General features: G+C 54.0%; 1 protein-coding gene across 1 annotated transcript; it reads right to left on the bottom strand.

Annotated features, from left to right (window-relative positions):
- Positions 1-3,658: 3,658 nt before the first annotated feature.
- On the bottom strand, positions 3,659-22,124 carry LOC118695508 (1-phosphatidylinositol 4,5-bisphosphate phosphodiesterase gamma-1-like). Its single transcript, XM_036397105.2, has 32 exons — positions 21,905-22,124; positions 16,082-16,231; positions 15,887-15,980; positions 15,726-15,773; positions 14,920-15,004; positions 14,709-14,789; positions 14,583-14,617; positions 13,982-14,054; positions 13,786-13,887; positions 13,587-13,705; positions 13,424-13,509; positions 13,117-13,237; positions 12,858-13,026; positions 12,555-12,674; positions 12,270-12,377; positions 11,988-12,175; positions 11,606-11,806; positions 11,368-11,487; positions 10,908-11,091; positions 10,561-10,638; positions 9,294-9,397; positions 8,993-9,089; positions 8,077-8,143; positions 7,629-7,792; positions 7,417-7,513; positions 7,087-7,311; positions 6,318-6,466; positions 6,010-6,124; positions 5,731-5,892; positions 5,009-5,097; positions 4,724-4,908; positions 3,659-4,644 (listed from the first exon to the last, which is right to left on the bottom strand). Exons 1-32 carry the CDS (start codon positions 22,122-22,124, stop codon positions 4,593-4,595), a joined length of 3,888 nt encoding a protein of 1,295 aa, XP_036252998.1. The 3' UTR covers positions 3,659-4,592.
- Between the last annotated feature and the right edge of the window lie 38 nt (positions 22,125-22,162).

Genomic DNA, 22,162 nt, shown 5'->3' with positions numbered 1-22,162 from the left:
AAAATCTAGTCATTGAATTACACTTTTCATCCTCCCTTATCTTCTCCTTTGATTATTCCATGGAAAATCAGGATCCAAAAATTTTTGTTTCAACATGAAGAAAGGGTGAATAAAAAAAATAAAAATAAACAATTTTCCTCACTAAAAGCCCAAAATAAATTGATTTTTCTCATGAAATTCCTAATAATAAACTATTTAATTATCCAAAAACCCAAGAATAAATTTTCTCATAAATTAACCAAGAATATAAATAAAATATAAGAATATAAGAATATAAAATAACCAAGAATAAACTTTCCTTATGGAGCCCATTTTCCTCACGAAAACTCCAGAATAAACCACATAAATAAACCATTTTCCTCATAAAAAGCAAAAAACAAACACATATTTATCACAAAACCCACAAGACTAAACAATTTTCCTCATCAAAATCCTCTGACAATAAGTCATTTTCCTCATAAAAACCCACAAACAAACAATTTTCTTCCTTAAAAGCCGAAAATGAACTTTTTTTTCTCAAGAAAAACGCAAAAATAAACCACTTTCCTCATCAAAAACTACGAATAAATCATGTTCCTCATTTTCAAAAGAACCAGAACTAATTTCTTTTCCTTATCAAAACGTCGGAATAGACCCTTTTTCTCATTAAAAAAACCAGAGAATAAACAATTTTATTCGCCAAACCCCGAGAATAAATAGCTTTTCTCACAAAAATAAACAAGAATAAACTAATTTCCTCACCAAATCCGCCAAATAAACCATTTTCCTGACGGAAACACAGCAATAAACCCTTTTCCTCATCAAACCCAAGGGCAACACAGGTATTTAAACCAGAATATTCCAAATTTCCTCCGATTTATGGGAATAAATGCCCGTTCCCAGAGCTCCGAGAGGGACTTGGGCTCGACCCCTCCCCTCACCGTCTCCGCCGCCGCTCCGGCCCCGGCACTTCCGCGTCCGAGCGCGCGCGGCCCGCCAGCAAATGGGAAGCGGCAGGGAGAGGAGGACGACCAATAGGAGCGAGGGGGCGGGATCACAAGAGGGGAGGGGGCGTGGCGCCGCAGCAGGCTCCGCCCCGTCCCGGCTGGCCTGGGGGGGAAGGCGGGAACTGCGTGAGGGGCGGTGGGCAGGGGTGTGCCCATGGGCCCAAATCCCCGTGGATTTGCTTATTTTTCCACGGTCCCAAAGCCCTGTGGATGCTGGAGCGTGTGTCCCCATGGACCCAAATCCCACTGGATTCACATGTGTTTCCATAGACCCAAATCCCTTGGGGTTCGCGTGTGTTTCCACGGTCCCAAAGCCCTGTGGATCCTGGAGTGTGTGTCCCCGTGGACCCAAATGCCTATGGATCCCTGAATCTGTGTCCCTGAATCTAATCCATGAATTGTGAAGTCCCTGTGTATCCTGGGTGTGTGTCCCCATAGACCCAAATCCCAATGGATTCACATGTGTTTCCATGGACCCAAATCCATGTGGATTCACATATGTTTCCATGGTCCAAAAGCCCTTTGGATCCTGGAATGTGTGTCTTCATGGACCCAAATCGCTATGCACTCTTGTGTATCCTAATGGACCCAAATTCTAATGGATCGTTCTATGGGACCAAATCCCTATGGATTCACAAGTGTTTCCATGGTCCCAAAGCCCTATGGATCCCTGAATCTGCGTCCCCATGGACTCAAGTCCCTGTGTATCTGTGGTGTGTGTCCCCATAGACCCAAATCCCAATGGATTAACATGTGTTTCCATGGACCCAAATCCCTGTGGATTCGTGTGTTTTTTCATGGTCCCAAAGCCTTGTGGATACTGGAGTATGTGTCCCCATGGATCCAAATCCCTATGGATCCCTGAATCTGTGTCCCTGAATCTGATCCGTGAATCGTGAATACACAAGTCCCTGTGTATCCAGGGTGTGCGTCCCCATAGACGCAAATCCCAATGGATTCACACAAGTTTCTGTGGACCCAAATCCCTGTGGATTCACATATGTTTCCATGGTCCCAAAGCCCTTTGGATCCTGGAGTGTGTGTCCCCATGGACATAAATCCCTAGAGACTCGTGTGTATTCTAATGGACCCAAATTCTAGTGGGTTCACAGGTGTTTCCATGGGCCCAAATCCCTTGGAATTCACGTGTGTTTCCACAGACCCAAAGCCCTATGGATCCTGGAGTGTGTGTCCCCATGGACCCAAATCCCAATGGACTCGTGTGTATCATAATGGACCTAAATTCTAATGGGTCTAATGGGTTTTTCCATGGGCCCCCTGTGGATTCGTGGTTTTTTTCCACTGTCCCAAAGCCCTATGGATCCCTGAATCTGTGTCCTCATGGACTCAAGTCCCTGTGTATCCGTGGTGTGTGTCACCATGGATCAAAATCCCAATGGATTCACATGTGTTTCCATGGACCCAAATCCCAATGGATTTGTGTGTATCATAATGGTCCCAAATTCTAATGGTTCTTTCCATGGGCCCAAATCCCTGTGGATTTGTGTGTGTTTCCATGGACCCAAAGCCCTATGGATCCCTGAATCTGCATCCCCATGGACCCAAGTCCCTGTGTATCCAGGCTGTGTGTCCCCATGGACCCAAATCCCAATGGATTAACATGTGTTTCCATGGACCCAAAGCCCTACGGATCTGTGTGTGTCCCCATGGTGCCATGTCCCTGTGGATCTGGGTGTGTATTCCCATGGTCCCAAATCCCTATGGATCCCTGAATCTGTGTCCCCATGGACTCAAATCCTTGTCTATCTGTGGTGTGTGTCCCCATGGACCCAAATCCCAGTAGATTCACATGTATTTCCATCAGCTCATGTCCCTATGGATCTGTGTGTGTCACCATGGACCCAAATCGCTATGGATCTGTGAATTTGTGTCCCCATGGACCTCTGGTCTGTGTGTGTGTCCCCATGGACCCAAATCCCAATGGATTCATGTGTGTATCCCCATGGACCCAAATCGCAGTAGATTCACATGTATTTCCATCGCCCCATGTCCCTGTAGATCTCTGTGTGTATCCCCATGCACCAAAATCCCCATGGATCTGTGAATTTGTGTCCCCATGGACCCAAATCCCCATGGATTCATGTGTGTCCTAATGGACCTCTATCCCAATGGATTCACATGTGTTTCCATGAACCCATGTCCCTGTGTCCTTACATGTGTGTGTCCCCATGGACCCAAATCCCTGTGGATCCACGTATGTGTGTGTGTCCCCATTGCCCCATGTCCCTGTGTCTCTATGGATCCATGTGCGTCCCTGTGTCCTTATGTCCCTATGGATCCATGTGTGTGTTCCCAAGGACCCAAATCCCTATGGACCCATATGTGTCCCCATGGCATGGCCCTGTGATCCTGCATAGCTGTGTCCCCAGAGCCCTCTGACCCCATGGCCTCATGTCCCCCATGGCCCTGTGTCCCCACAACCTTGTACCCATTGTCCCGGTGTCCCTCTGCCTTGTGTCCTGTGTCCCTCTGCCTTGGGTCCTTCCTGGGTGGCCCTGCCTGCCACAACACACCCCCAAGTGTCCCCACTGCTGCTGGGACAAGGGTGACACACTGGATCTGGGACTACCAAGCCACCTCCCCTACCCTGGGGACCTTGAGGTGGCAGCAGAGCTGGAAGGGGACACCAGGTCACAGCAGCAGGGTATAAATATTGGCTAAATAGATTTATTTTCATACAAAGAATACACATGTCCCCCCTGCTGGGACACCCCGACTCCAGGGGACACCCCAAGATGTCCCCAGACACCATCAGGCTGGCCACTACCTCAGCTGGCTTTACTGTCAGGATCTGTCCCCACTCCCAGAGTTTGGTGACAACTCTGGGTCACCTTGGGGACATCCCTGTCCCCTCTGGGGCCACCTTGCTGCCTGTATTTACCAGGTGCCTACTCAGGGCACCCTGTCACAGGCCACTCTGCTTTGTTGGACAGCCCCAGACTTGGTCCCCTGCTCCCTTGGTCCCATGCTGGGACATCTCTGGACATTTTGGGGTCCCCCTTGTGCCCTAATACTGTGGCTGGTACAGACACTCCCTCCCCCCACGCCATATGTACACGCTGGATAAAAGAAGAAAATACAGGTATTTATAGCAGGGGAGCAAAATACTCCCCTAAGCCCCCCAAAAGTGTCCCCTGTGTCCCCATCCTGGTGTCTCACCACCAGCCAGTCCTGACACCTGTGCCCAGGATGGAGGTGACTGGTCCTGCCCCATCCTGGGCCAGCTGGGCCCCTGTGCCTCAGTTTCCCCATCGGTCATGGGTCTGCCATGGGATGGTGGGACATTGAGAACATTGGGTGAGGAAGAGCCACTGCGGCCACCTTGTGGGGACAAGGACGTGGCCATGAGCCCCAGGGAATGTGGGATGAAGCTGGAGGCGCCTGGGATTGAAGCCAGAGCATCCCACCTCCCGCCTCACCCCCGTCACAGGCACAGCTACCCAAGGCCCCCTTTCATCCCCGAATTTGTCACGCTGCTGTCACCCAGCCCTGGGCGTGGTGGGAGGTCCAGATGTGGCCACCCCACCTCCCTTTGTGGCAGGAGGAGGTGGCTGGGGGAGCTCCTCAGCTCTGAGTCCCTCCAGCTCAGCTGCGTTTGGTGACCATCTGCCGGTCCCTCTTCTTCTTCTCCATCAACCTGGTGGGGAGCAGGGTGGTGGCCTTAGAGACCCTCCCCAAGAGGGACCTCCTGAAACCACAGGGAGGGGACAACTCACTTGCGGTTGCGGACTTCAGTGAGCTCCATGAGCCGCTCCTGGGCCGCCCGGAGCTCGTCCAGGCGCTGCTGGTAGCGGGAATCGCAGCCGTTGGTGCGCTCGTAGCTGGAGACCTGGCTGGAGAGCTCGCTGGCACGGTCCCGGAGCTGCTGGATGGACGAGTAGAGGTTCTCCTCATCTTCCTCCTGCTCCAAAACAAGCGTGTGAGGATGGTGTGATGGGCAGGACGCACCAAAGATTTGGTTCCCCTTGTTCCAGGTTTCCCAAGCTTCCTGGGCCACCTGCCTTGGCGTTGATGATTTCGATGTGGATGAGTAGGGAGGCGAGCTCCAGGTCCTCGGTGTAGCTGTTCTTCAACGGCACTGACCGATAGCCTGGACGCAACATCACAACACGAGCTCAGCACCACAGGAGGGTCCAAGCCCCTCACCATGGCCAGGACCCCAGGGAGATAATGATGATGATTGCAGGGGTTTGCACTAGAAGAACTTTAGAGGTCCTTTCAACCCAAACCCTTCTATGACTCCATGACTTAATGATGGAGGTCATGATGATGATGATGACAATGCAGGAGAGTTGGACTCAATGACTTTTAGAGGTCCCTTCCAACCCAAACCTTCTGTTTCCATGATCTGTGACGGAGATGATGAAGGTGATGGTTGAAAGGGATTTGGACTGGATGACCTTTAAAAGCCCCTTCCTACCCAAACCCTTCCATGATTCCATGACTCAGTGATGGAGACCACGATGATGACAATTGCAGGAGGGTTGCACTAGAAGATCTTTAAAGGTCCCTTCCAAACCAAACCCTTTTATGACTCCATGACTTAATCATGGAGATCATGATGATGATAATGATGGAGATAATGATGATTGGAGGGGGGTTGGACGAGATGACCTTTAAAGGCCCCTTTCAATCCAAACCCTTCTGTGATTCCAGGACTATGAAGGAGATGATGATGATGATGATGATGATGATGATGATGATGATGATGGAAAGACCATACCTGTTTTGAGGCCCTTGACAGGGAAGGTGGCTTGTGCCAAGAAGTTGGGGTCACTGAACATGTCCTCCTCATACACCACGAAGCGGAGGAAGGCAAACTCGGGGTTGTTGATATCGAAGACGAACTGCTTGAAGAGCCAGACGGGGTTGAAGCCATTGTCAGCTGTGGGAGAGAGCACAAAATCCGGCCCCATCACTCACATATCCTCTCAAGAGGATGACAGAAGGCAGAGTCAGGGCTGTCCCTGAGGGTGGGGACATCACCTGTGTGGTCTCTCACCTACGACATCTGTCTTGTTCTTGCTGTTGTCATACTCGGAGCCGCAAACCTCCACCTCCACAAAGGGGCACACGATGCTCCTCCCGTTCTTGGGCAGGTGCCGGGCACCAAGGATCTGTGGGAGAAAGAGGAGGAAGAAGAGGATGAGGTCTGGATGAAGAAGATCTCCCAAGAGTAACAAGCTCTATGGAGCAAATATGTAGCTGGAAAAATTAAAAAACTGCCCCTGGTTGACCCAAAAATAAGGAAGGAGTTCCCATCTTGATGGTGACCTCCTCAAGGTGGTCTTGCTATCCTTGCACACTTGCCTGCAGCTGGACTGTGATGGGCTCCACAATCTTCAGGCTGTTCTTGTCGAAGGGGTCGAAGGTCTCGTCCCTCATGATGTCTGGCTGCAGGACGTAGCCGCTGCGGCCACCGAGCATGAAGAGCGCCTGGTTCAGCTGCATCGGTTTGTCTGTGGCCGTGGGGACAGAGCAGATCTGAGTGTGGGGCTCAGGGACCTCCCCCAGGTTCTTGGTTAGAAGGTCCTACCCTGCAAACCCGACTAAGAGCCCCCGGCTGTGGTTGGAGGAGGAATGCAGCTGAATTTTGCATGAATCACCCAAGGATTGCATGGAGATAGCCCCATCAGGATGAGGACAAAGACTTGAGAGAATCCAAACCACCCTTGTCCCCACCAGGATAAGGACAAAGGTTGGAGAGATCTTTCAAACCACCCCCTGCATCCCCATCAGGGTGAGACACGGGATGGAGAGCATCCAAACCACCTCCTGTGTTTCCATCAGGATGAGGACAAAGCTTGGAAAGATCATCCAAGCCACTTCCTCTATCCCTATCAGGATGAGAACAAAGCTTGGAGAGGTCATCCAAACCACCTCCTGTGTTCCCATCAGGATGAGGAAAAGGTTGAAGAGCATCCAAACCACTTATGTCCCCATGAGGATGGAGACAAAGCTTGGAGAGATCACACAAACCACCTCCAACAAGATGACCCAGGGCAGAAGCACTGGGAATGGGAATTTTGAGACAACCTTTGGGAATGAGCCCAACAACAACCCCAGGAGCAGCATTTACCGGGCGTCTGGAAGTTGAGGGCCACGAGTTGGCTCCCACAGATCCACATGGGCAGTGGGTCATAGTTGGAGGAGTCCAGGCGCTGTCCCTTGGGGTAGATGCGGCTCAGCTGGCGGCGGTTGTACTGCAGGAACTTCTTGCCCTTGCTGCGGTTGGCGTATTTCTCCGCCTTGGTCTCGGGGAAGGAGGACATGTCCCGGTAACATGCCTTGTCTGTGCCAATCTCTGCAAGCACCAAGTCGCCATCAGGGAAGGAATGAGACCTGGATAGTTCTTCCCACCTGTCTCTTTCCATGCTTCATGCCTTTATCCCACTTCTCCAGGACTTACTGTCCTCATCAAACGGCACCGGGCGGCAATACACGACCAGCTCCGAGAGCTCCAGGGCGATCTTCTTCCTCCGCTCCATGATCTTCCCCTCTTGCATCTGCACCAGGAAAAACAGGAGCTGCAAGTCTTCCCCCAGACTCTTCCTTTGGAGATATGAGGAACAATCTCCAAGAGAAAGGGACCATCCAGCCCCATCCTCTGCATCCCCTCACCCTGGCGTCGGCGTTCTGTGTGGCCTCCCGGATCTTGGCCACCCACTCGCTGAGTTCCTCCTGCGTGTCTGCGGCCACGTCCAGCGACTGCGCTGCGTGGGACATCTGCTGGGAATGGATGGTGAAGACAAATGGTTTGGAGCTCCTCCCGTCTTTGGAGATAACTATAAGGACATCAGAGGGGGGCTTTACTTGAAGACATTCCCAACGGATGGCTCTGTGGAGCAAACGAAACCTCAGCGGTCCCGCTCCCGGGCCCCCACCAGCCCCTCCTGGCACCCCACCATCCATCAGGATCCTCCTGTGTGGATCCCATTTTTTCCAATGTGTGGCTTCAGCTTTACCATGCTGAAACATGCCCTTGGAATCAAGGGAAAATGTCCCCTGAATCATCTGGAGATCCCAATTCCTCCAAATTCCCCCCAAATCCATAAGTAGGGACACTCACCGACATGGCAGGATGGGACATCGATGAAGCCCTTCAGGAAGTTCCCCAGGGGGCTGTTTTCTGATGACTGCAAGAGAGGAAGGAAGAGGTAAAATAGGAGAGACCTGTGGGTTATAGGCAGCCACCACCCAGCCCTCCGAGCTGGACAAATCTGAGGAAAAGAAGGGAAAAAACATCCAGGAGCATCACCCCAAGAGCTGGGTTGGAGTACGACCAGGAGCATCCCTCAGCCTCTGGATAAGGGTCATGGCTGGTACAGGGCTGGGAGCATCCCCTAGATTCTGGATAAAGGTCTGGGTTGGAGCAGGACCAAGAGCATCCCCTGACTCTGTGGGACCAGGAGCATCCCCAGATTCTGGATAAGGGTCTGGGCTGGCACAAGGCTGGGAGCATCCTCCAGTTTCCAGGCAAGGATCCAAGCTGGAGTGTGGCCAAGATTATTACCCAGCCTCCAGACAGAGATCAGGGCTGGAACAGGACTGGGAGCATCCTCCAGTTCCTAATAAATCGTCTAAGTGGGAGTGGGGCCAAGAACATCCCTCAGTCTCCAGATAAGAATCTGGACTGGAGCAGGAGCACAATCATCCCCCAGCCTCAGGGTAAGGGTCCGGCTGGAGAGGACCAGGAGCATTCCTCAGCCACTGGATAAAGATCTGGGCTGTCAAAGGACCAGGGGCATTTCCCAAGTCCCAGAAATAGGTCCAAGTTGGAGTAGGGCCGGGAATATTCCCCAGACTCTGGATAAGGGTCTAGGCTGGAGCAGAACCATGAGCATCCCCCAGCCTGTGGCTAAGAATCCAAGCTGGATCAGGATTGTGAGCATCTCCCAGCCTCAGAATAAGGGTCTGGATTTTGTCAAGGCTCTTGGGAGCCTCCAATGTCCTTGCTCCCAGGATCCCAGAGAGGTGACACTCACAGCCTCATCCTGCTCCTGCGCCTGGGTGCCAACGATCTCCTCCACGTAGTTGGCCGGGAACCAGAGCTGCTTCTTGCCCCCGTAGTCCCCCCGCCACCTGCAAGGGGTGAGAGGATCAAGGCGAGCGGACAGATTTTGGGGAGGGGGGGACAGGGGTGTCCCTGCTGCATGCGGTGCCAGGGGGTGGTTGGAGAAAGGGTGGGGGGACAAAGAAGGAGGCTGAGTTAAAACCCGCTGTGGGAATACCCGGGGTGTCCCCTCCATCTCCCGCCCACGGTGACACCCAAGTGACAGCCCTCACCAGCCACCGTCCTGCTTGTCCACGTTGTGGATGATGGCCTGCTTGCAAAATGACAGCTCGTCCTCCCGTTGTGCTTTGTAGTCATACAGAGCCTTCACCGTGCACTGGGGACACCGGGAAGAGGGACACGTGTGTCACCACCCAGCCCCTGGTGACACACTCAGCCCAGCCCCTCGAGCCCCCATTGTGGAGTGTGGGGGATCCTGACCCCAATTCATGGCATCACAGAATGTTAAGGGGCTGGAATAGACCTTAAAGGTGATCACATTCCAACCCATCCCACCATGGGCAGAAACACCTTCCACTAGATGCTCCAAGCTCCGTCCAACCTGGCCTTGGGCACTTCCAGGGAGGGACCATCCACAACTTCTCCATTCCAGTGTCTCACCACCCTCACAGTAAAAAATTTCTTCCTAACATCTAACCTGAATTTCCTCCATTTTGTATCTATTACTCCTTGACCTATCTGCAGTTCCTGACAAAAAGTGCCTCTCCAGCTTTCACTGGATAGGTTAGAGGGGACAGGAGGGCTGGAGGTGCCTGTGGTCCTTCAGGATCACCACATTCAGAGCCGATCAGGTTCCTTTTTTGGGATCCCCAGTTGTCTCACCTGGTGCACTGAAGGGTTAATCCTCTGATATTACCACATTCCCTGGAAAAAACCCCTTTGGGTTAAGTTTTCCTCTGTGTGGTCATACCTTGCAGCAAAGGGACAATTAAGGCAGCAGCAGTGCTGGACCATGGGATTGTAGGATCACAGGAAAGGAACCTTAGGGCTCCAGACCAGCCTCTTCCAAGATTAACTCCAAAATATGTCCAGTTACAAAAACCCACAAGGGTGGAGACTTAGACAACTCTGAGAACAACCAAGTCTCAAAAACCTCTGAGGATGGAGACTGCACTACCTAGGAGCTGACCCTAGACCTGCTTTTTAAGGGTTTCCCAGTGCAAAGGGACTTCCTTGCTGTTGGGGCAAACTTCTATGAGGTCCCTGCTCCAGGCTGGGGTCTCTCCAGCCCTGTCCTCCACCACACTGTGACAATGCTGTCACTGGAGCTCGGACTGTCCCCAGGTGATGGTGATGTTGGCTGGGTCCAGCTCCAGCATCACTTGAGGGTCAAAGAAACGGAGCACAACTCAACCATTTCTCTGGTCAGCGATGCTGGGAGGTGTGGATGTGAGGAGGGACCATCCAGGAACCCCAGCACTCGGAATTGCCATATCCCACCACTCACCACCTCCCCAGGACACCAGCTTGGCCCCTTACCCTGGCCATTGGCATCTTGTTGGCCTCTACGTAGAAATGAGGGGTCCGCACCTCATACAGGGCTCCATAGTCCAGTTCCTGCAAGGAGAAATACCTGAGGGGGTCACCTGGCTGTGGGCAGGGCTATGAAGGGAGGGGAGGAGGTTGAGTGGGATGTAATATCCCCTTGCAACTTGTTGGAAAAAGGAATTATGGTGGAGTTTTAATGCTGGGTGACGACAGTGTAACGAGCTTGGCTGGTTCTGGCTGGGCTCCAACCAAAATTCTGGAAGCTGGTGGCGCTGAGGAGGGGGCTTGGTTTCCTGTGGCACAGAACCTCCACCACCCCCACTGCTGGGAGAACTCACAGTGGTGCCCATCTTCTCCAGGGTCTCCTCGTTGATGGGGTAGCGCAGCTTCATCTTGCGGTACAGCGGGTGCTTCTCGTAGTAGCTGATGAGGTCCACGAGGCTCTCGAACTCAGCCGAGCTGCCCAGCATGAAGAGCCGCCCTTCCTGCTGGATGCGGCAGTGCTTGATCTTCCCCTCCGCCCTGGGGCCAGGAGAGATGGGAATGGGATGGGTGAGAGGTGGCCAAATCCTGGCTCCACGATGGGGATGGGCAGGAACTGATGCTTGGGGATGCCACCAAGGTGAACACCCCGAGGACGTCACAGAGAGGATTTCCCTTTCATGACACCATCACGTGTCCCACTGTGTCACCCACAGCAAACCCCTGCCACCTAGCTCGGGGTCACAGCAGACAAATTATCACAAAAAAAATCCTCAGCTTGGCCAAGCCCAAGTGGCCTCGTGTGGCCCCACTCACCGGAAGGAGATGGCATAGGAGTTGGGCTCGCTGCGCTTCCGCACCAGGAACGCTCCATCCCGTGGGACCCGCATCAGCATGTGCTCAGCCTGGAGACGCGTCAAGCTGGCGTGGTACCACCTGCCCAGGGAGAACATGGAGACAGGGGGCTGGCATCGGCATCTCCACACCCTGCTGGGGCTGGAGGAGGCCGGTGGACCCATGGGATTGAGGGGATGGGGATTCGAAGGATCCTCACTCTTTGCTCTCGTGGGCGTTGGGTTGGGGGACGGGGTCGGTGAGGCGCATCTCGAACTCGTTGCAGCGCAGCGGCACCTCCCGGTAGTGGCAGATGAGGCTGTAGAGGCTGTCGAAGACCAGGTTGTCTGTCAGGTAGAACTTGGTGGCCCCAGCCTCCTGCCTCGAGTGGATCCGGCAGTGCTGCACCCGGCTGGACCTCCTGCCATGGGGGTGGGAGAAAGCCAAGTCAATCTGGGTCCACATCTCCACCATCCCACACTTTGGGGTCTGCACAAAAAGGTGACATTTCCCCAAAAAAGCCATTCCAGCCACCAAACCAGGCACTGACTGGAGGGTCACCCAGGGAGGGTGGGATCCTGCCTCCCTGCTGGAGCTCCTACCAGAAGGAGAGGGTGTAGTCGCCCACGAAGGTCTCGCTCTCGCGCACCAGGAAGGTGCCGTCTTTGCCGCCCGTCTCGGTGCAGTACTCGTGCAGCAGCTTCTCTGCAATCTGTCGCCCGTCACGGCCACCCCCGAGCTTGCCGTGGAACCACTTCTCCGTGAAGTGCAGCTCGTTGTTGTTGAACTCCTGCAAGTTCATCCCAAAGTGGGTGTTGTCACCCTGTCACCCTCCCCACAGAGTTGTCGCCTCGCCCTGTGGGTGTGTCCTGCCCCTCACGCACCTCCTTCTGCTCCACCTCCTCTTCATCCTCGTTGAACTGGTAGCGGGATGTCTCCTCTGAGTAGTAAATCTTGTTGCTTGTCAGGACAAAATAATGAGGGCTCCAGGTCTGGGAAGGAGGAAGAGCATTGGTGGGGTGAGGAAGAGCATGACACGAAGGGATGGAGCTTTGGGATGGGGTTTTTAATCCCTTTCTTCCCCTTCACAGCATAGCAGTGGTCTAGGAGAGCCCATCCAAACCCCACTGTCTGACAGATCCCACTCAGCCCCTGAGGGCCTTCCTTACGTGGTCGATGGGGTCTTCAAGGTAGAGAATTCCATTCTTGATGGAGTTGCTGATGTCGTTCTCTGAGTAACTGGCGGTGGAGACCTCCTCATACAGGTTCCCTTCAACCAGTTTCTTGTGCTGGGGGACACCAAGGGAGGGGAGCTCAGTGGTGGCCATGGGTCACACTGACCTCCCAACCCTCAGGATCAACCTCCCACAGGTGCCTTCCCACCATCCCTTGCTCCCCTTGACCATCTCTTGGTGCAGAACCTGACACAATCTGTGTCCCTCCTGCAAAGAGGCGTTTTGCCTGCTCCACACCTTGATTAGGATCTTCTTCTTGAGCTGGGTGGGCGAGGGCAACTCATCGGCGTTGATGTCCACTGGCTTGGTGAGGAGCATGTCCCCAAAAACCTTCTTGAAGTGACAGGCCATGTTCCTCTGCTGGACAATGCTGCAGTGGTCTTCGATGGAGAGAATGATGGGGAACCTGGAGCAAGCAGGTGGGAATGGTGGCCTCAGATGAAGGTGAGGGAGATTTTCGCAGAACTTAGAGATCATTGGGGGAGCTGGGGCTTACTCAGAGGTGACGAAGGCGTGCTCCTTGATGGTGTGCAGCACATCCAGGAATTTGATCTTGGAGGTCAGTGTGTGGCCATGGTAGATGATGGGGAGATCGTCCGGGCCATCCCAGCAATCCACTGAGTAGGAAAACACCTTGGTTAATTCATGTTTGCCATCAACTACGTGCTGGGAACTATTTTTTGAGCACCCAAATGTCAGGGAAAGTTCCTGTGCCCTGGTGGCATGGGATGGGGGCAGGGAATAGTCTGTTTGATGGGACATGAGGGGTTCCAGCATCCCTGTGAAGGGCTGGTGGGACTCACACTCGATACAGCGGCAGCCCATCCGCAGGCACCGGGCGTACGCCTCCAGGGAGGACTCACTGGAGAACTGGTCTCCTGTCAGGTACCTACAGAGGAGAGACAAGAATGATGGGATGCTCACGGATGTCCTTGAGGAACGCCCATGAGAGGGAAAATTCCTTACGTGTTGTGGGATGAGGAGATCCAGTACTGGGACAAAGGGTGGTTCATCTCCTCAGGCACCACACGCTCGTACTTAGCATCCATCACCATGTTTTCCTTGGAGAAGAGGTATGTGAGGAACTAGGTGGGGAGAAGCAGAGAGGTCAGAGCCTGATGGTGCCGGGGAGATCCCTGTGGGGACGCTGTGTGGGGCCACCCACCTCATCCAGCTGGAAGGAGGGCTCCGATGCGTCGTTGGAGCTCTCCTTGAGGTAGGAGCACATGTAGTCCCGCACCACGCCCACGTCACTGGCCCAGGATTCCTGGGATACAAACACGGCTGTTGTTAGGGGGGGAACTGGGCTGGAGCATCCCATGTGGGCTCCTTAGGCTGCAGAGTTCTCAGGGAAGCCCCACCTTCTGGTCGTGCAGCAGGAACTTCTGGAAGTCGTAGAGGGACACTTGGCACAGCTCAGGGCGGTCCACATTCCTGGGACAAGGATCAGCCACCAGTGAGGAGCAGGAGAAGGATTTGGGATAGATCCCATGGCAGAGTTGAGGCCATCAGTGCCCATCTGCAGCTCAGCCTCCCCATGACCCCCATTCCCACCAGTCCCTCCACCCTGGGACTGGGAGAGGCTGGCACCAGCTGGAATGTGCAGTGCTGTCCAAGGATACTGGGAGAAGGGGAGGGTGAAATGTCCCTACATCCCTGGCAGCTGCCCCATCTCCCATCCCTTCCCACCCCTTCTCCCATTTCTGCTCCTATCTTTGCTTCTATCCCAGCTCCCATCATTGCTCCCATCTCTTCTGCACCCATATTCCCATTCCTTCTCCCACCCCAGCTCCCATCATTGCTCCCATCCCTTCTGCACCCAGATTCCCATTCCTTCCCCCCTACCCTCTCCTATCCCTTCTCCCATTCCCATTCTCTGCTCTGCCCCACAGCCTGGCGGTATTTCCCACTCTATGGATCCAACTCTTGGAATATTGACTGGGATGGGAGCTGGGAACTCACCGCAAGGGGAAGGAGAGCTCCAGCTGCTCAATGACCTGGAAGGCAGAGAAGGAGTCCAGGCTTAGCTGGAGGGGGACACATCCCACCAGGATGAGGACATTTGGGAGGCCAAAACATGGATCTTACCGATTTCTGGGCATCAAACATCAGGTTTTTGTAGAACTGGATGAAGTGGGAGAAAGTCATCTCATTCCTGGCTTCCACTTCCTGTGGGAAACGGGGCTGGATGAGAGTGGGTCCACTCGATTGGAACCAGGGACACCACGGTGGCCCCAGCCCATGTGGGGCAGGTTGAAGAGCATCTCCCTCCTAGCTGGGGTGTCCAGAGGGTCCTTACCACGAGTTTATCCCTCAGGAATCTCATGTTGGGAACGCGGTAGTTGACCTGGGGGAGCATCGCCTTCAGGTCCTTCACTGTGATGCTGCCAGAGGGAAAACCAGAGTCAGGGTACTGCCAGATCCCTGGATGAGTCTCAGCTCCCAACACCAAGGGTCCCACCCCAAATCTTGGTGCCTGGCATAGGGATCCTACCCTCCTGGCCTGTGGATCCCTGCAGTGGCACAGGACCCAGGGAAACTGTGGATGTCTCATTCTGGGAGGTATCCAAGGCCAGGCTGGATGGGGCTTGGAGCAACCTGGTCTAGTGGAAGGTGGAACTAGATGATTTTTAATGTCCTTTCCAACTCAAACCATTCCACGATTCCATGTTTCTGAGATTAATTATGTGGTGTCTGCCATGAGTGTGAGCTGAGGGACAAGGAGAGGAAGTGCATCCAAGAACCAAATGGGCATTCTTAAGACATCATCCTACTTGGAGGTGATGCCCATTCCCATTCCCATAATAATTTAAGTCCAAATTCTCTTGGTTTGGGAAGATAATTATGGGCTGCATTAATGGCCTGGCCCCTCTGGCACTGGTGAAAATGTGTAATTGGGGATGGATCCCAGTGGTCCTCACAGTCACAAGGATGTGACCTGCACCCACCCAATCTCTGATTTTTGGTGCCCTCAAGCATCCGAAAAACCCTGGTGCTCCCTTGTCCCACAGACCTCACCCCCAGCCTGGCTCAACTCCAGATTTGGGATGCAACAGGGGGAATATGGTTCTGTCCAGCTGAACTCACTGTGCTGGTGGCACTCACCTGCCTTCCCTGGCCCTGTCCATCCCATCAAACTGCTTCCGTAGCCACCTGGGAAGAAAAGGATGGACAGACAGTGCTCAATCCCAAAGAGGCCCAAGCCCAGGGCAGGTTTTCTTCCCAAAACAGGGACCAGGAAATGGGATCTGCTGGTCCTTCCTCACCTCTCAATCTGCAGTGGGGTCTGGGCTCTCTGGGTGTCAGCCACCAGCCAGTTGAGCCCCGTTATCCATAGGTTGATGTCCTCCTCGCAGAAAGCTGTTGGAGGAAGAGGAGGGCGATGAGGTTGGGATAGGGATGATGGGATGTTGGGAAGGGGGTGGGACAGGACACAGGAAATGGAGAAGGATTCAACTCACCAGCCACGCTGAGTGTCCGCAGCCTGAAGTCCATCCCGTAGAGGATGATGAAGCACATGGTGAAGTCCAACTTGCGAGCATCCTCGGGGTAGCGCTCGAAATCCCGGGAATTCTTCCCCAGGCGGATCTCCTTGATCTCCCGAATGTCGACTGCGGGGAGAGAGGAAAGTGAAACTGTCCCCTGCCACCATGGCCTCATGTGAGTGGTTCAGGGAAGTGGGAATTCCAGGAGGACATGAGTCCTCTGGAGAACCTTGTTGCCAGGATGGGATACCCTCAGGAGTGTGTGATGGAATTATGGGTGCTGTGGCCGCGTGTCTTTGAGGGTGACACGTCCCCAGTGTCCTCCAGTGATGTGCAATGGCATCATGGGTATGGCATGTCGATTCAGGGACCATGATCCCAAGATGGGGTGTCCCTGTGGCACTGCCTGCTGGAATGGGACAGCACTAGGGTGTCATGGCCTTGTGTCCTCCAGGGATCAGTGTCCCAGGATGTCCCCGGTATGGGTTGTCCCTGGAGTGCTGCTGCAGCTGAGTGCACCACCATGGATGCCACGGCCACATGTCCTCCAGGGAACTGTGTCCCCAGGATGGGGTGTCTCCATGGCACTGCCTGCTGGAGTGGGATGGCACCATGGTGTCATGGCCTTGTGTCCTCCAAGGATCCATGTCCCAGGATGTCCCCAGGATGGGGTCCCTGCAGTGTTGCTTCAGCTGTGTGAGAGGACCAGGATGACACAGCCACGTGTCTTCCAGGGATCTGTGTCACAGGATGTCCCCAAGATGGGGTAACTGCAGTGCTGCTACAGCTGTGTGAGAGGACCAGCATGACACAGCCACATGTCCTCCAGGGATCCGTGTCCCAGGATGTCCCCAGGATGAGGTCCCTGCAATGCTCCTACAGCTGAGTGACAACACCACGGATGCCACAGAAAAGTCTCATCCAGGGATCTGTGTCCCAAGGACAGGGTGTCCCTGCAGCCCTGCCCCCACATGCTTGATGGCCCCCATCCCTGTGTGTCCTCCAGGAACTCATGTCCCCAGGACGTGGCATCCCAGCAGCGCTGCCCACTCTTTTCCCAGCTTTGTGGCTGCCACGCATCCTCCAGGCTCATCCCACCCCATCCCAACCAGCAAATCTCCAGCCACCTTGTCCTCCCCAAGCCAGACCCTGCGCTGGGATAGGCTGAGCTCATGTTTTCCTTGGAGAACTCTTCCCAAAAGTGGCAATTTGGAGCCCCGGCAGCCGGGACCGCAGGGCGTTGCTTTCCTGCTGCTCTGCTCCCTCATTATCCCGCTAAATAAAGCTCCAACAGCGGCGGCAGGGCCGGGTTTCCGGACCACGCTCTTCCTCACTGCTACTCCACCAAGGGACATTTCCAATTTTCCCAGTGGACACATCCCACTGGGAGCAAGAATAATAACATAATATTAGGAACAACACACAAAGTTGTTCTTGATCCCACAACCGTCACCCCCCAGGCAGATTTGTCCTCTGGGAACGAGCCACCGACACCGGAAAGGGCTTTGTGTGACCCAGGGCGGCCGGACCACCCCGCCAGGGGTATTGTCCTGCCGAGGAAATGGGTCATTTCCCGGAGAATTTCCAGCCCGGCTGCGTTTCCGATGTGGTGGTGGGGAAGGCTGCAGACGTGCCTTGGTGGAAACCCTCAGCCGAATCCAAAGAGGGGATCCAAAGGGGAAAGAAAAGCTGAATGCAGGGAGGAATAAGGGATGGGGGGAGGAATTGGGCTGATTAAGCAAGAAAAGAGGGGAAGAATAGTTTTTCTTGGCGGAAAAGCTCCAGAAAACAGTGGAGGCTTTATCCAGCCTTCTTTTGCTGGATGACTGCAAGCCAAATTTCACGGATCAGGGTGGGATTTTAGCACAAGTGACACACAGGAGCTCTGCACCCCAGCACGAGCTTTGTTTTGGGACAAGATCTCAAGGAAAGAAACTCTGTTGTCACTGGTGGCTCTGGTGGCTTGGAGCAAAGTCTCTTCCATAAGAACAGGCAGATTTTGGGGATAAAAATGGGTTTATAGGTTAAAAAGCAGCCACTCGACCCCAAACCTGCCCATCCACAGGATGCCAGGGAGTGGTGAGAAGCCAGTGGCTACCATGGCTTTGCTAACAAGTTGCAATGCTGCTACTCCTTGGATTTAACTCCTCCAGGATCTGGCCTTGCACCTGAACTCTGAGAGCTGTTCCTAATTCCAGGAATGGTTTGTATCAGAAGGGACCTTAAAGATCATCTCATTCCAACCCCTGCCTTGGGTAGGGACACCTTCCACTAGACCAGGTTGCTCCAAGCCCTGGCCTTGGACACTTCCAGGGATCCAGGAGCAGCCACAGCTCCTCTGAGCAATCTCTGCCAGGGTCTCGCCACCCTCACAGGGAAGAATTTCTTCCCAATATCCCATCTATCCCTGCCCTCTGGCAGTGGGAAGCGATTCCCTGTGTCCTCTCCCTTCATCCCTTGTCCCAAGTCCCTCTCCTGCTCTCCTGGAGCCCCTTTAGGCCCTGGAAGGGGTCCTGAGGTCTCCCTGGATCCTTCCCTTCTCCAGGATGGACATTCCCAGCTTTCCAGAGCAGAGGGTTTCCAACCCTTGGAGCATCTCCATGGCTTCCTCTGGACTCACTCCAGCATCTCCATCCTGCTCCTGGACCCCAGAGCTGGAGGCAGCTCTGCAGGTCTCAGGGGCAGAGGACAGAATTCCCATTTTCCTGCTGCCTGTGCTGTGGGATGAACCGAGGACATGGGGAATTTCTGGGCTGCCAGCAGCAGTTTTTCATTCACCAACACCCCAAAATCCTTTTCCCCCTAGGGCAAACAGCCCATTCCCATGGAAAACCAGGGGAAAAGGGAGCGGCGAGGGGCTGCACAATGCACCCGAGCAGCAGCTTCCTGGAAACCACATCTGCAGCGGATTTGCCTCGATCCTGTCAGAACTCTGTCTCCAAACTCCTCCCCGCATTGTCTCCATTGTCCTGGGCGATTAAAACACTCTGGAAGTCGGTTCCAGCTGCGAAAATCCCTTTTCTTTTCTAATGCAAAGCGAGCAGCGTGGTGCAAAAAAAGATTTGGAATGGTGGGGAGATGATGGAGGAGCAGGTTCTGCCCAGTGGGATTTTAGGGATGCTGAGAGCCTGGGAGATTTCTTTTCAGGCATTAGGAGGGAAGCAAAGGGGTTGGAGGGAATGGCTGTGCTGGGAATTCCTGTTGGCCTGGGCCGGGGTCATCCCTTCTTGCAGGATGTGGCAGCTCAGACCCTCCTGGACAGGGGAAATTGGAAGACCATATCCTGCCGGGATCCTGTGGTGTGGTTTAAAACCTGGAATAAAATATTTCCTCCTTGTCCAACAGTGATAAATCCCAACAGGATTTTCTCCTCCCAAAAAAGTCCTGACCCTAATTATTTGCCATTAACAAGGCTGGAGGTGTCATCAAACTACCTCTCCAAAATCCTCTTGGATTTTTCACACTGCCTTCATCCCCCTTTCTTTTAATTTCTTGTAAAGATCCCATTTTGGGGCTGTTTTTCACCAGATTCCTTGCACTGGGAACTGGGGTCTGCTGAGGGCGACTAGCTGGAAGCCCTCCAGGATAAGGTTAATTTTGGAGGCCACACTCCAGGCATTCCCAGGCATGGACATGATCCCAGGCATGGACACATGGACACGCGTCCAGAGGCTGCTTAACAAAGCATGTAATTATCCTGGGGGTCCAGGGGAGAGCCAGGATCCGTGTCCTGGCCCTGACAGTCCCTAACAGAGACATCAGCACTTCCCACTAATCCCTCTCCAAGCAGGATGCTGGCTTGAAGGGGGGGATTTAAAATGGTCTGGGCAGGCATGAGGTCTGGGAGATCCTGGTACTTCCATAAAATCACAGAGAGTGGGAAGAGAGGGATGGACCAGGGGTTGAGGATGCTCCAGTCCAGCACCAGGATGGGGATTTCTCCCACTCCAGACGAGGAAAAGTGAATGGTGGGATGGGATGGCCAGACTGCACATTTCCAGAAGGATTTTCATCCTTTTTTCATCCTTCTGGATGACCTTGGAGGATGCCTAGTCATTCCCATGGGGGAGATTGAGCTGTTGTATGGGAAAAGACACATCCTAAGGCTCCAGAGGGGAAACTGAGGCACAGCATCTGAGCAACCCGAGATCCTGACCTGGCAGTGCACAGAGCTTCCGGAAAAAACAAGGAGCTGGAAATGCATTATTCCATGACTGGATAACAAGTTCCTCTCCATGAGGACCTAAAATACCTCTCCAAAACTGGGTGCCCTTCCTCCCATCACCTGCTCCCACAGATCTGCTCCTGTCTCCAGAAAGTCTGGACAAGCATGGATCCTGCTCATGCCTGTTCTCAGCTCTGAGTGCCACCCTCCTTTTCCTGGCTCAAAGCTGGAATTCCACCTTGGGATCAGCACCTCCAAGCAGGAGCTGAAGCTTCCTGGGGATTTTCCTGGATCTTGCAGATAATCATCAGTGGGTGGTGATTTTAGGGGGGGTCATTGGTGATTTTGGAGGAGCCTCTCCAGGAAAAAGGTACCTCCCAAACCTCTGGGGTGGGTTTTGCCATCATGCAGGTGAGGTGATATCCCAAAACTGATTTCCTTCCCTGCACAGAGATGTAGGATGAGGTGATGGTGTAGCTCCATGGCACCCCAATCCCAGCTTCCTTCAACTGGATTTTTTTAGCTCAAAGCTTTGAGGTAATGGGCACCAAGACATGGAGCCCCAACAATTCCCACTGTTGGGAGAACATCCCAACAACCTCCTAACCACCGGTGAATCCACATGGAAGGGTGATTTTTATGGATGCTCCAGTGGGGTTTTGGGGTTAAAAAAGCACCATGAGCAGGAACAGGGATGGCCATTCTTTTCCCTCCTTGCTAGGGAGGATAGAAATCCATGGGGATGAAACAGAAGCAGCTTGATCCCACAGAACAACTTCCAAGGTGGGATGGAGGAGGTGAGGGATGCTCAGCCCCAGCAGCTCCTGCTTTTATGGGAATCACCCTGTGGCCAGGCACCCTGACAAGGTAGGATATTCCACAGGGGTGGGTATCCCACCGTGGTAGGACATTCCATAGGGGGAGCATCCCACCGTGGTAGGACATCCCCGTGTGGCCAGGAATTCCACAGCCAGTCACCCCAGCATGGTAGAACACACCACCACATCCAGGAACCCCACAAACAGTCACCCCACCACTGTAGGACATCCCATCAAGACCAAGCACCCTATAACCAGTTACCCCACCATGGAAGGACATCCCACCACAGCCAGGAACCCCACAACCAGTTACCCCACCACTGCAGGACACCCCAACACAGTCAGGCACCCCACAAATAGTTACCCCATCATGGCTGGGAAACCCAGTATGCCCAGAAACCCCCCCAGCCAGTCACCCCACCACTGTAGCACACCCCAACAGACCCAGGCACCCCACAACCAATTACCCCACCACTGTAGGACATGCCACAAAACCCAGGCACCCCAACACATCCAGCACCCCACAATCAGCCCCCCACTACAGCAGGACATCCCAACACATCCAAGCACCCCACAGCCACTTACCCCACTGTGGCAGGACACCCCAGCATGTCCAGAACACCCCCAGCCAGTCACCCCAATACAGCTCAGCATCCCACCAGCACATCCCCAGCCCCCCAACACCGCTGCCACTGATACTCACCAGTTCTCCCCAGTCCTCCCAGCTCCCCCCCAATCCTCCCTTTCCTCCCAATCCTTCATGTCCCTCCCAATCCTCCCTGTCCTCCCAATCCTCCTTGTCCCCCCGATACTCACTGTCCCCCTCCACCTTCTCGGGCGTCCGGCTCCAGATGATCTGGCGCGTCTCCAGCTTCACCTGGAAGGTCCTTCTCTCCGGCCTCTGCGACTTCTTCTGGTAGAACAAGGTGAGGACGGTGCCCATCTCCAGGCAGCGCAGGATCCTGCCCATGTCCCCCGGCTCCATCCTGGTGTCCTCCAAGAAGCCATTGACGCTGTTGAGCCTGGCCATGGACATCTTCACTGCTCGGCCATCGCCCGGCGGAGCCGCACAGC

The sequence above is a fragment of the Molothrus ater genome, chromosome 1 (genome assembly GCF_012460135.2).
Source record: "Molothrus ater isolate BHLD 08-10-18 breed brown headed cowbird chromosome 1, BPBGC_Mater_1.1, whole genome shotgun sequence".
Taxonomy (NCBI): domain Eukaryota; kingdom Metazoa; phylum Chordata; class Aves; order Passeriformes; family Icteridae; genus Molothrus; species Molothrus ater.
The sequence above is the reverse complement of the archived record's forward strand: the minus strand, read 5'-3'. Positions and strand labels throughout refer to the sequence as shown.

Coding starts and splice junctions, on each gene's coding strand:
- LOC118695508 (XM_036397105.2), bottom strand. CDS start 22,124: ATGTCCATGGCCAGGCTCAACAGCGTCAATGGCTTCTTGGAGGACACC. Junction 15,774..15,886: donor ACCCCACTGCAGATTGAGAG/GTGAGGAAGGAC, acceptor TTTTCTTCCCAG/GTGGCTACGGAAGCAGTTTG. Junction 7,514..7,628: donor CACAGAACGCCGACGCCAGG/GTGAGGGGATGC, acceptor TTCCTGGTGCAG/ATGCAAGAGGGGAAGATCAT.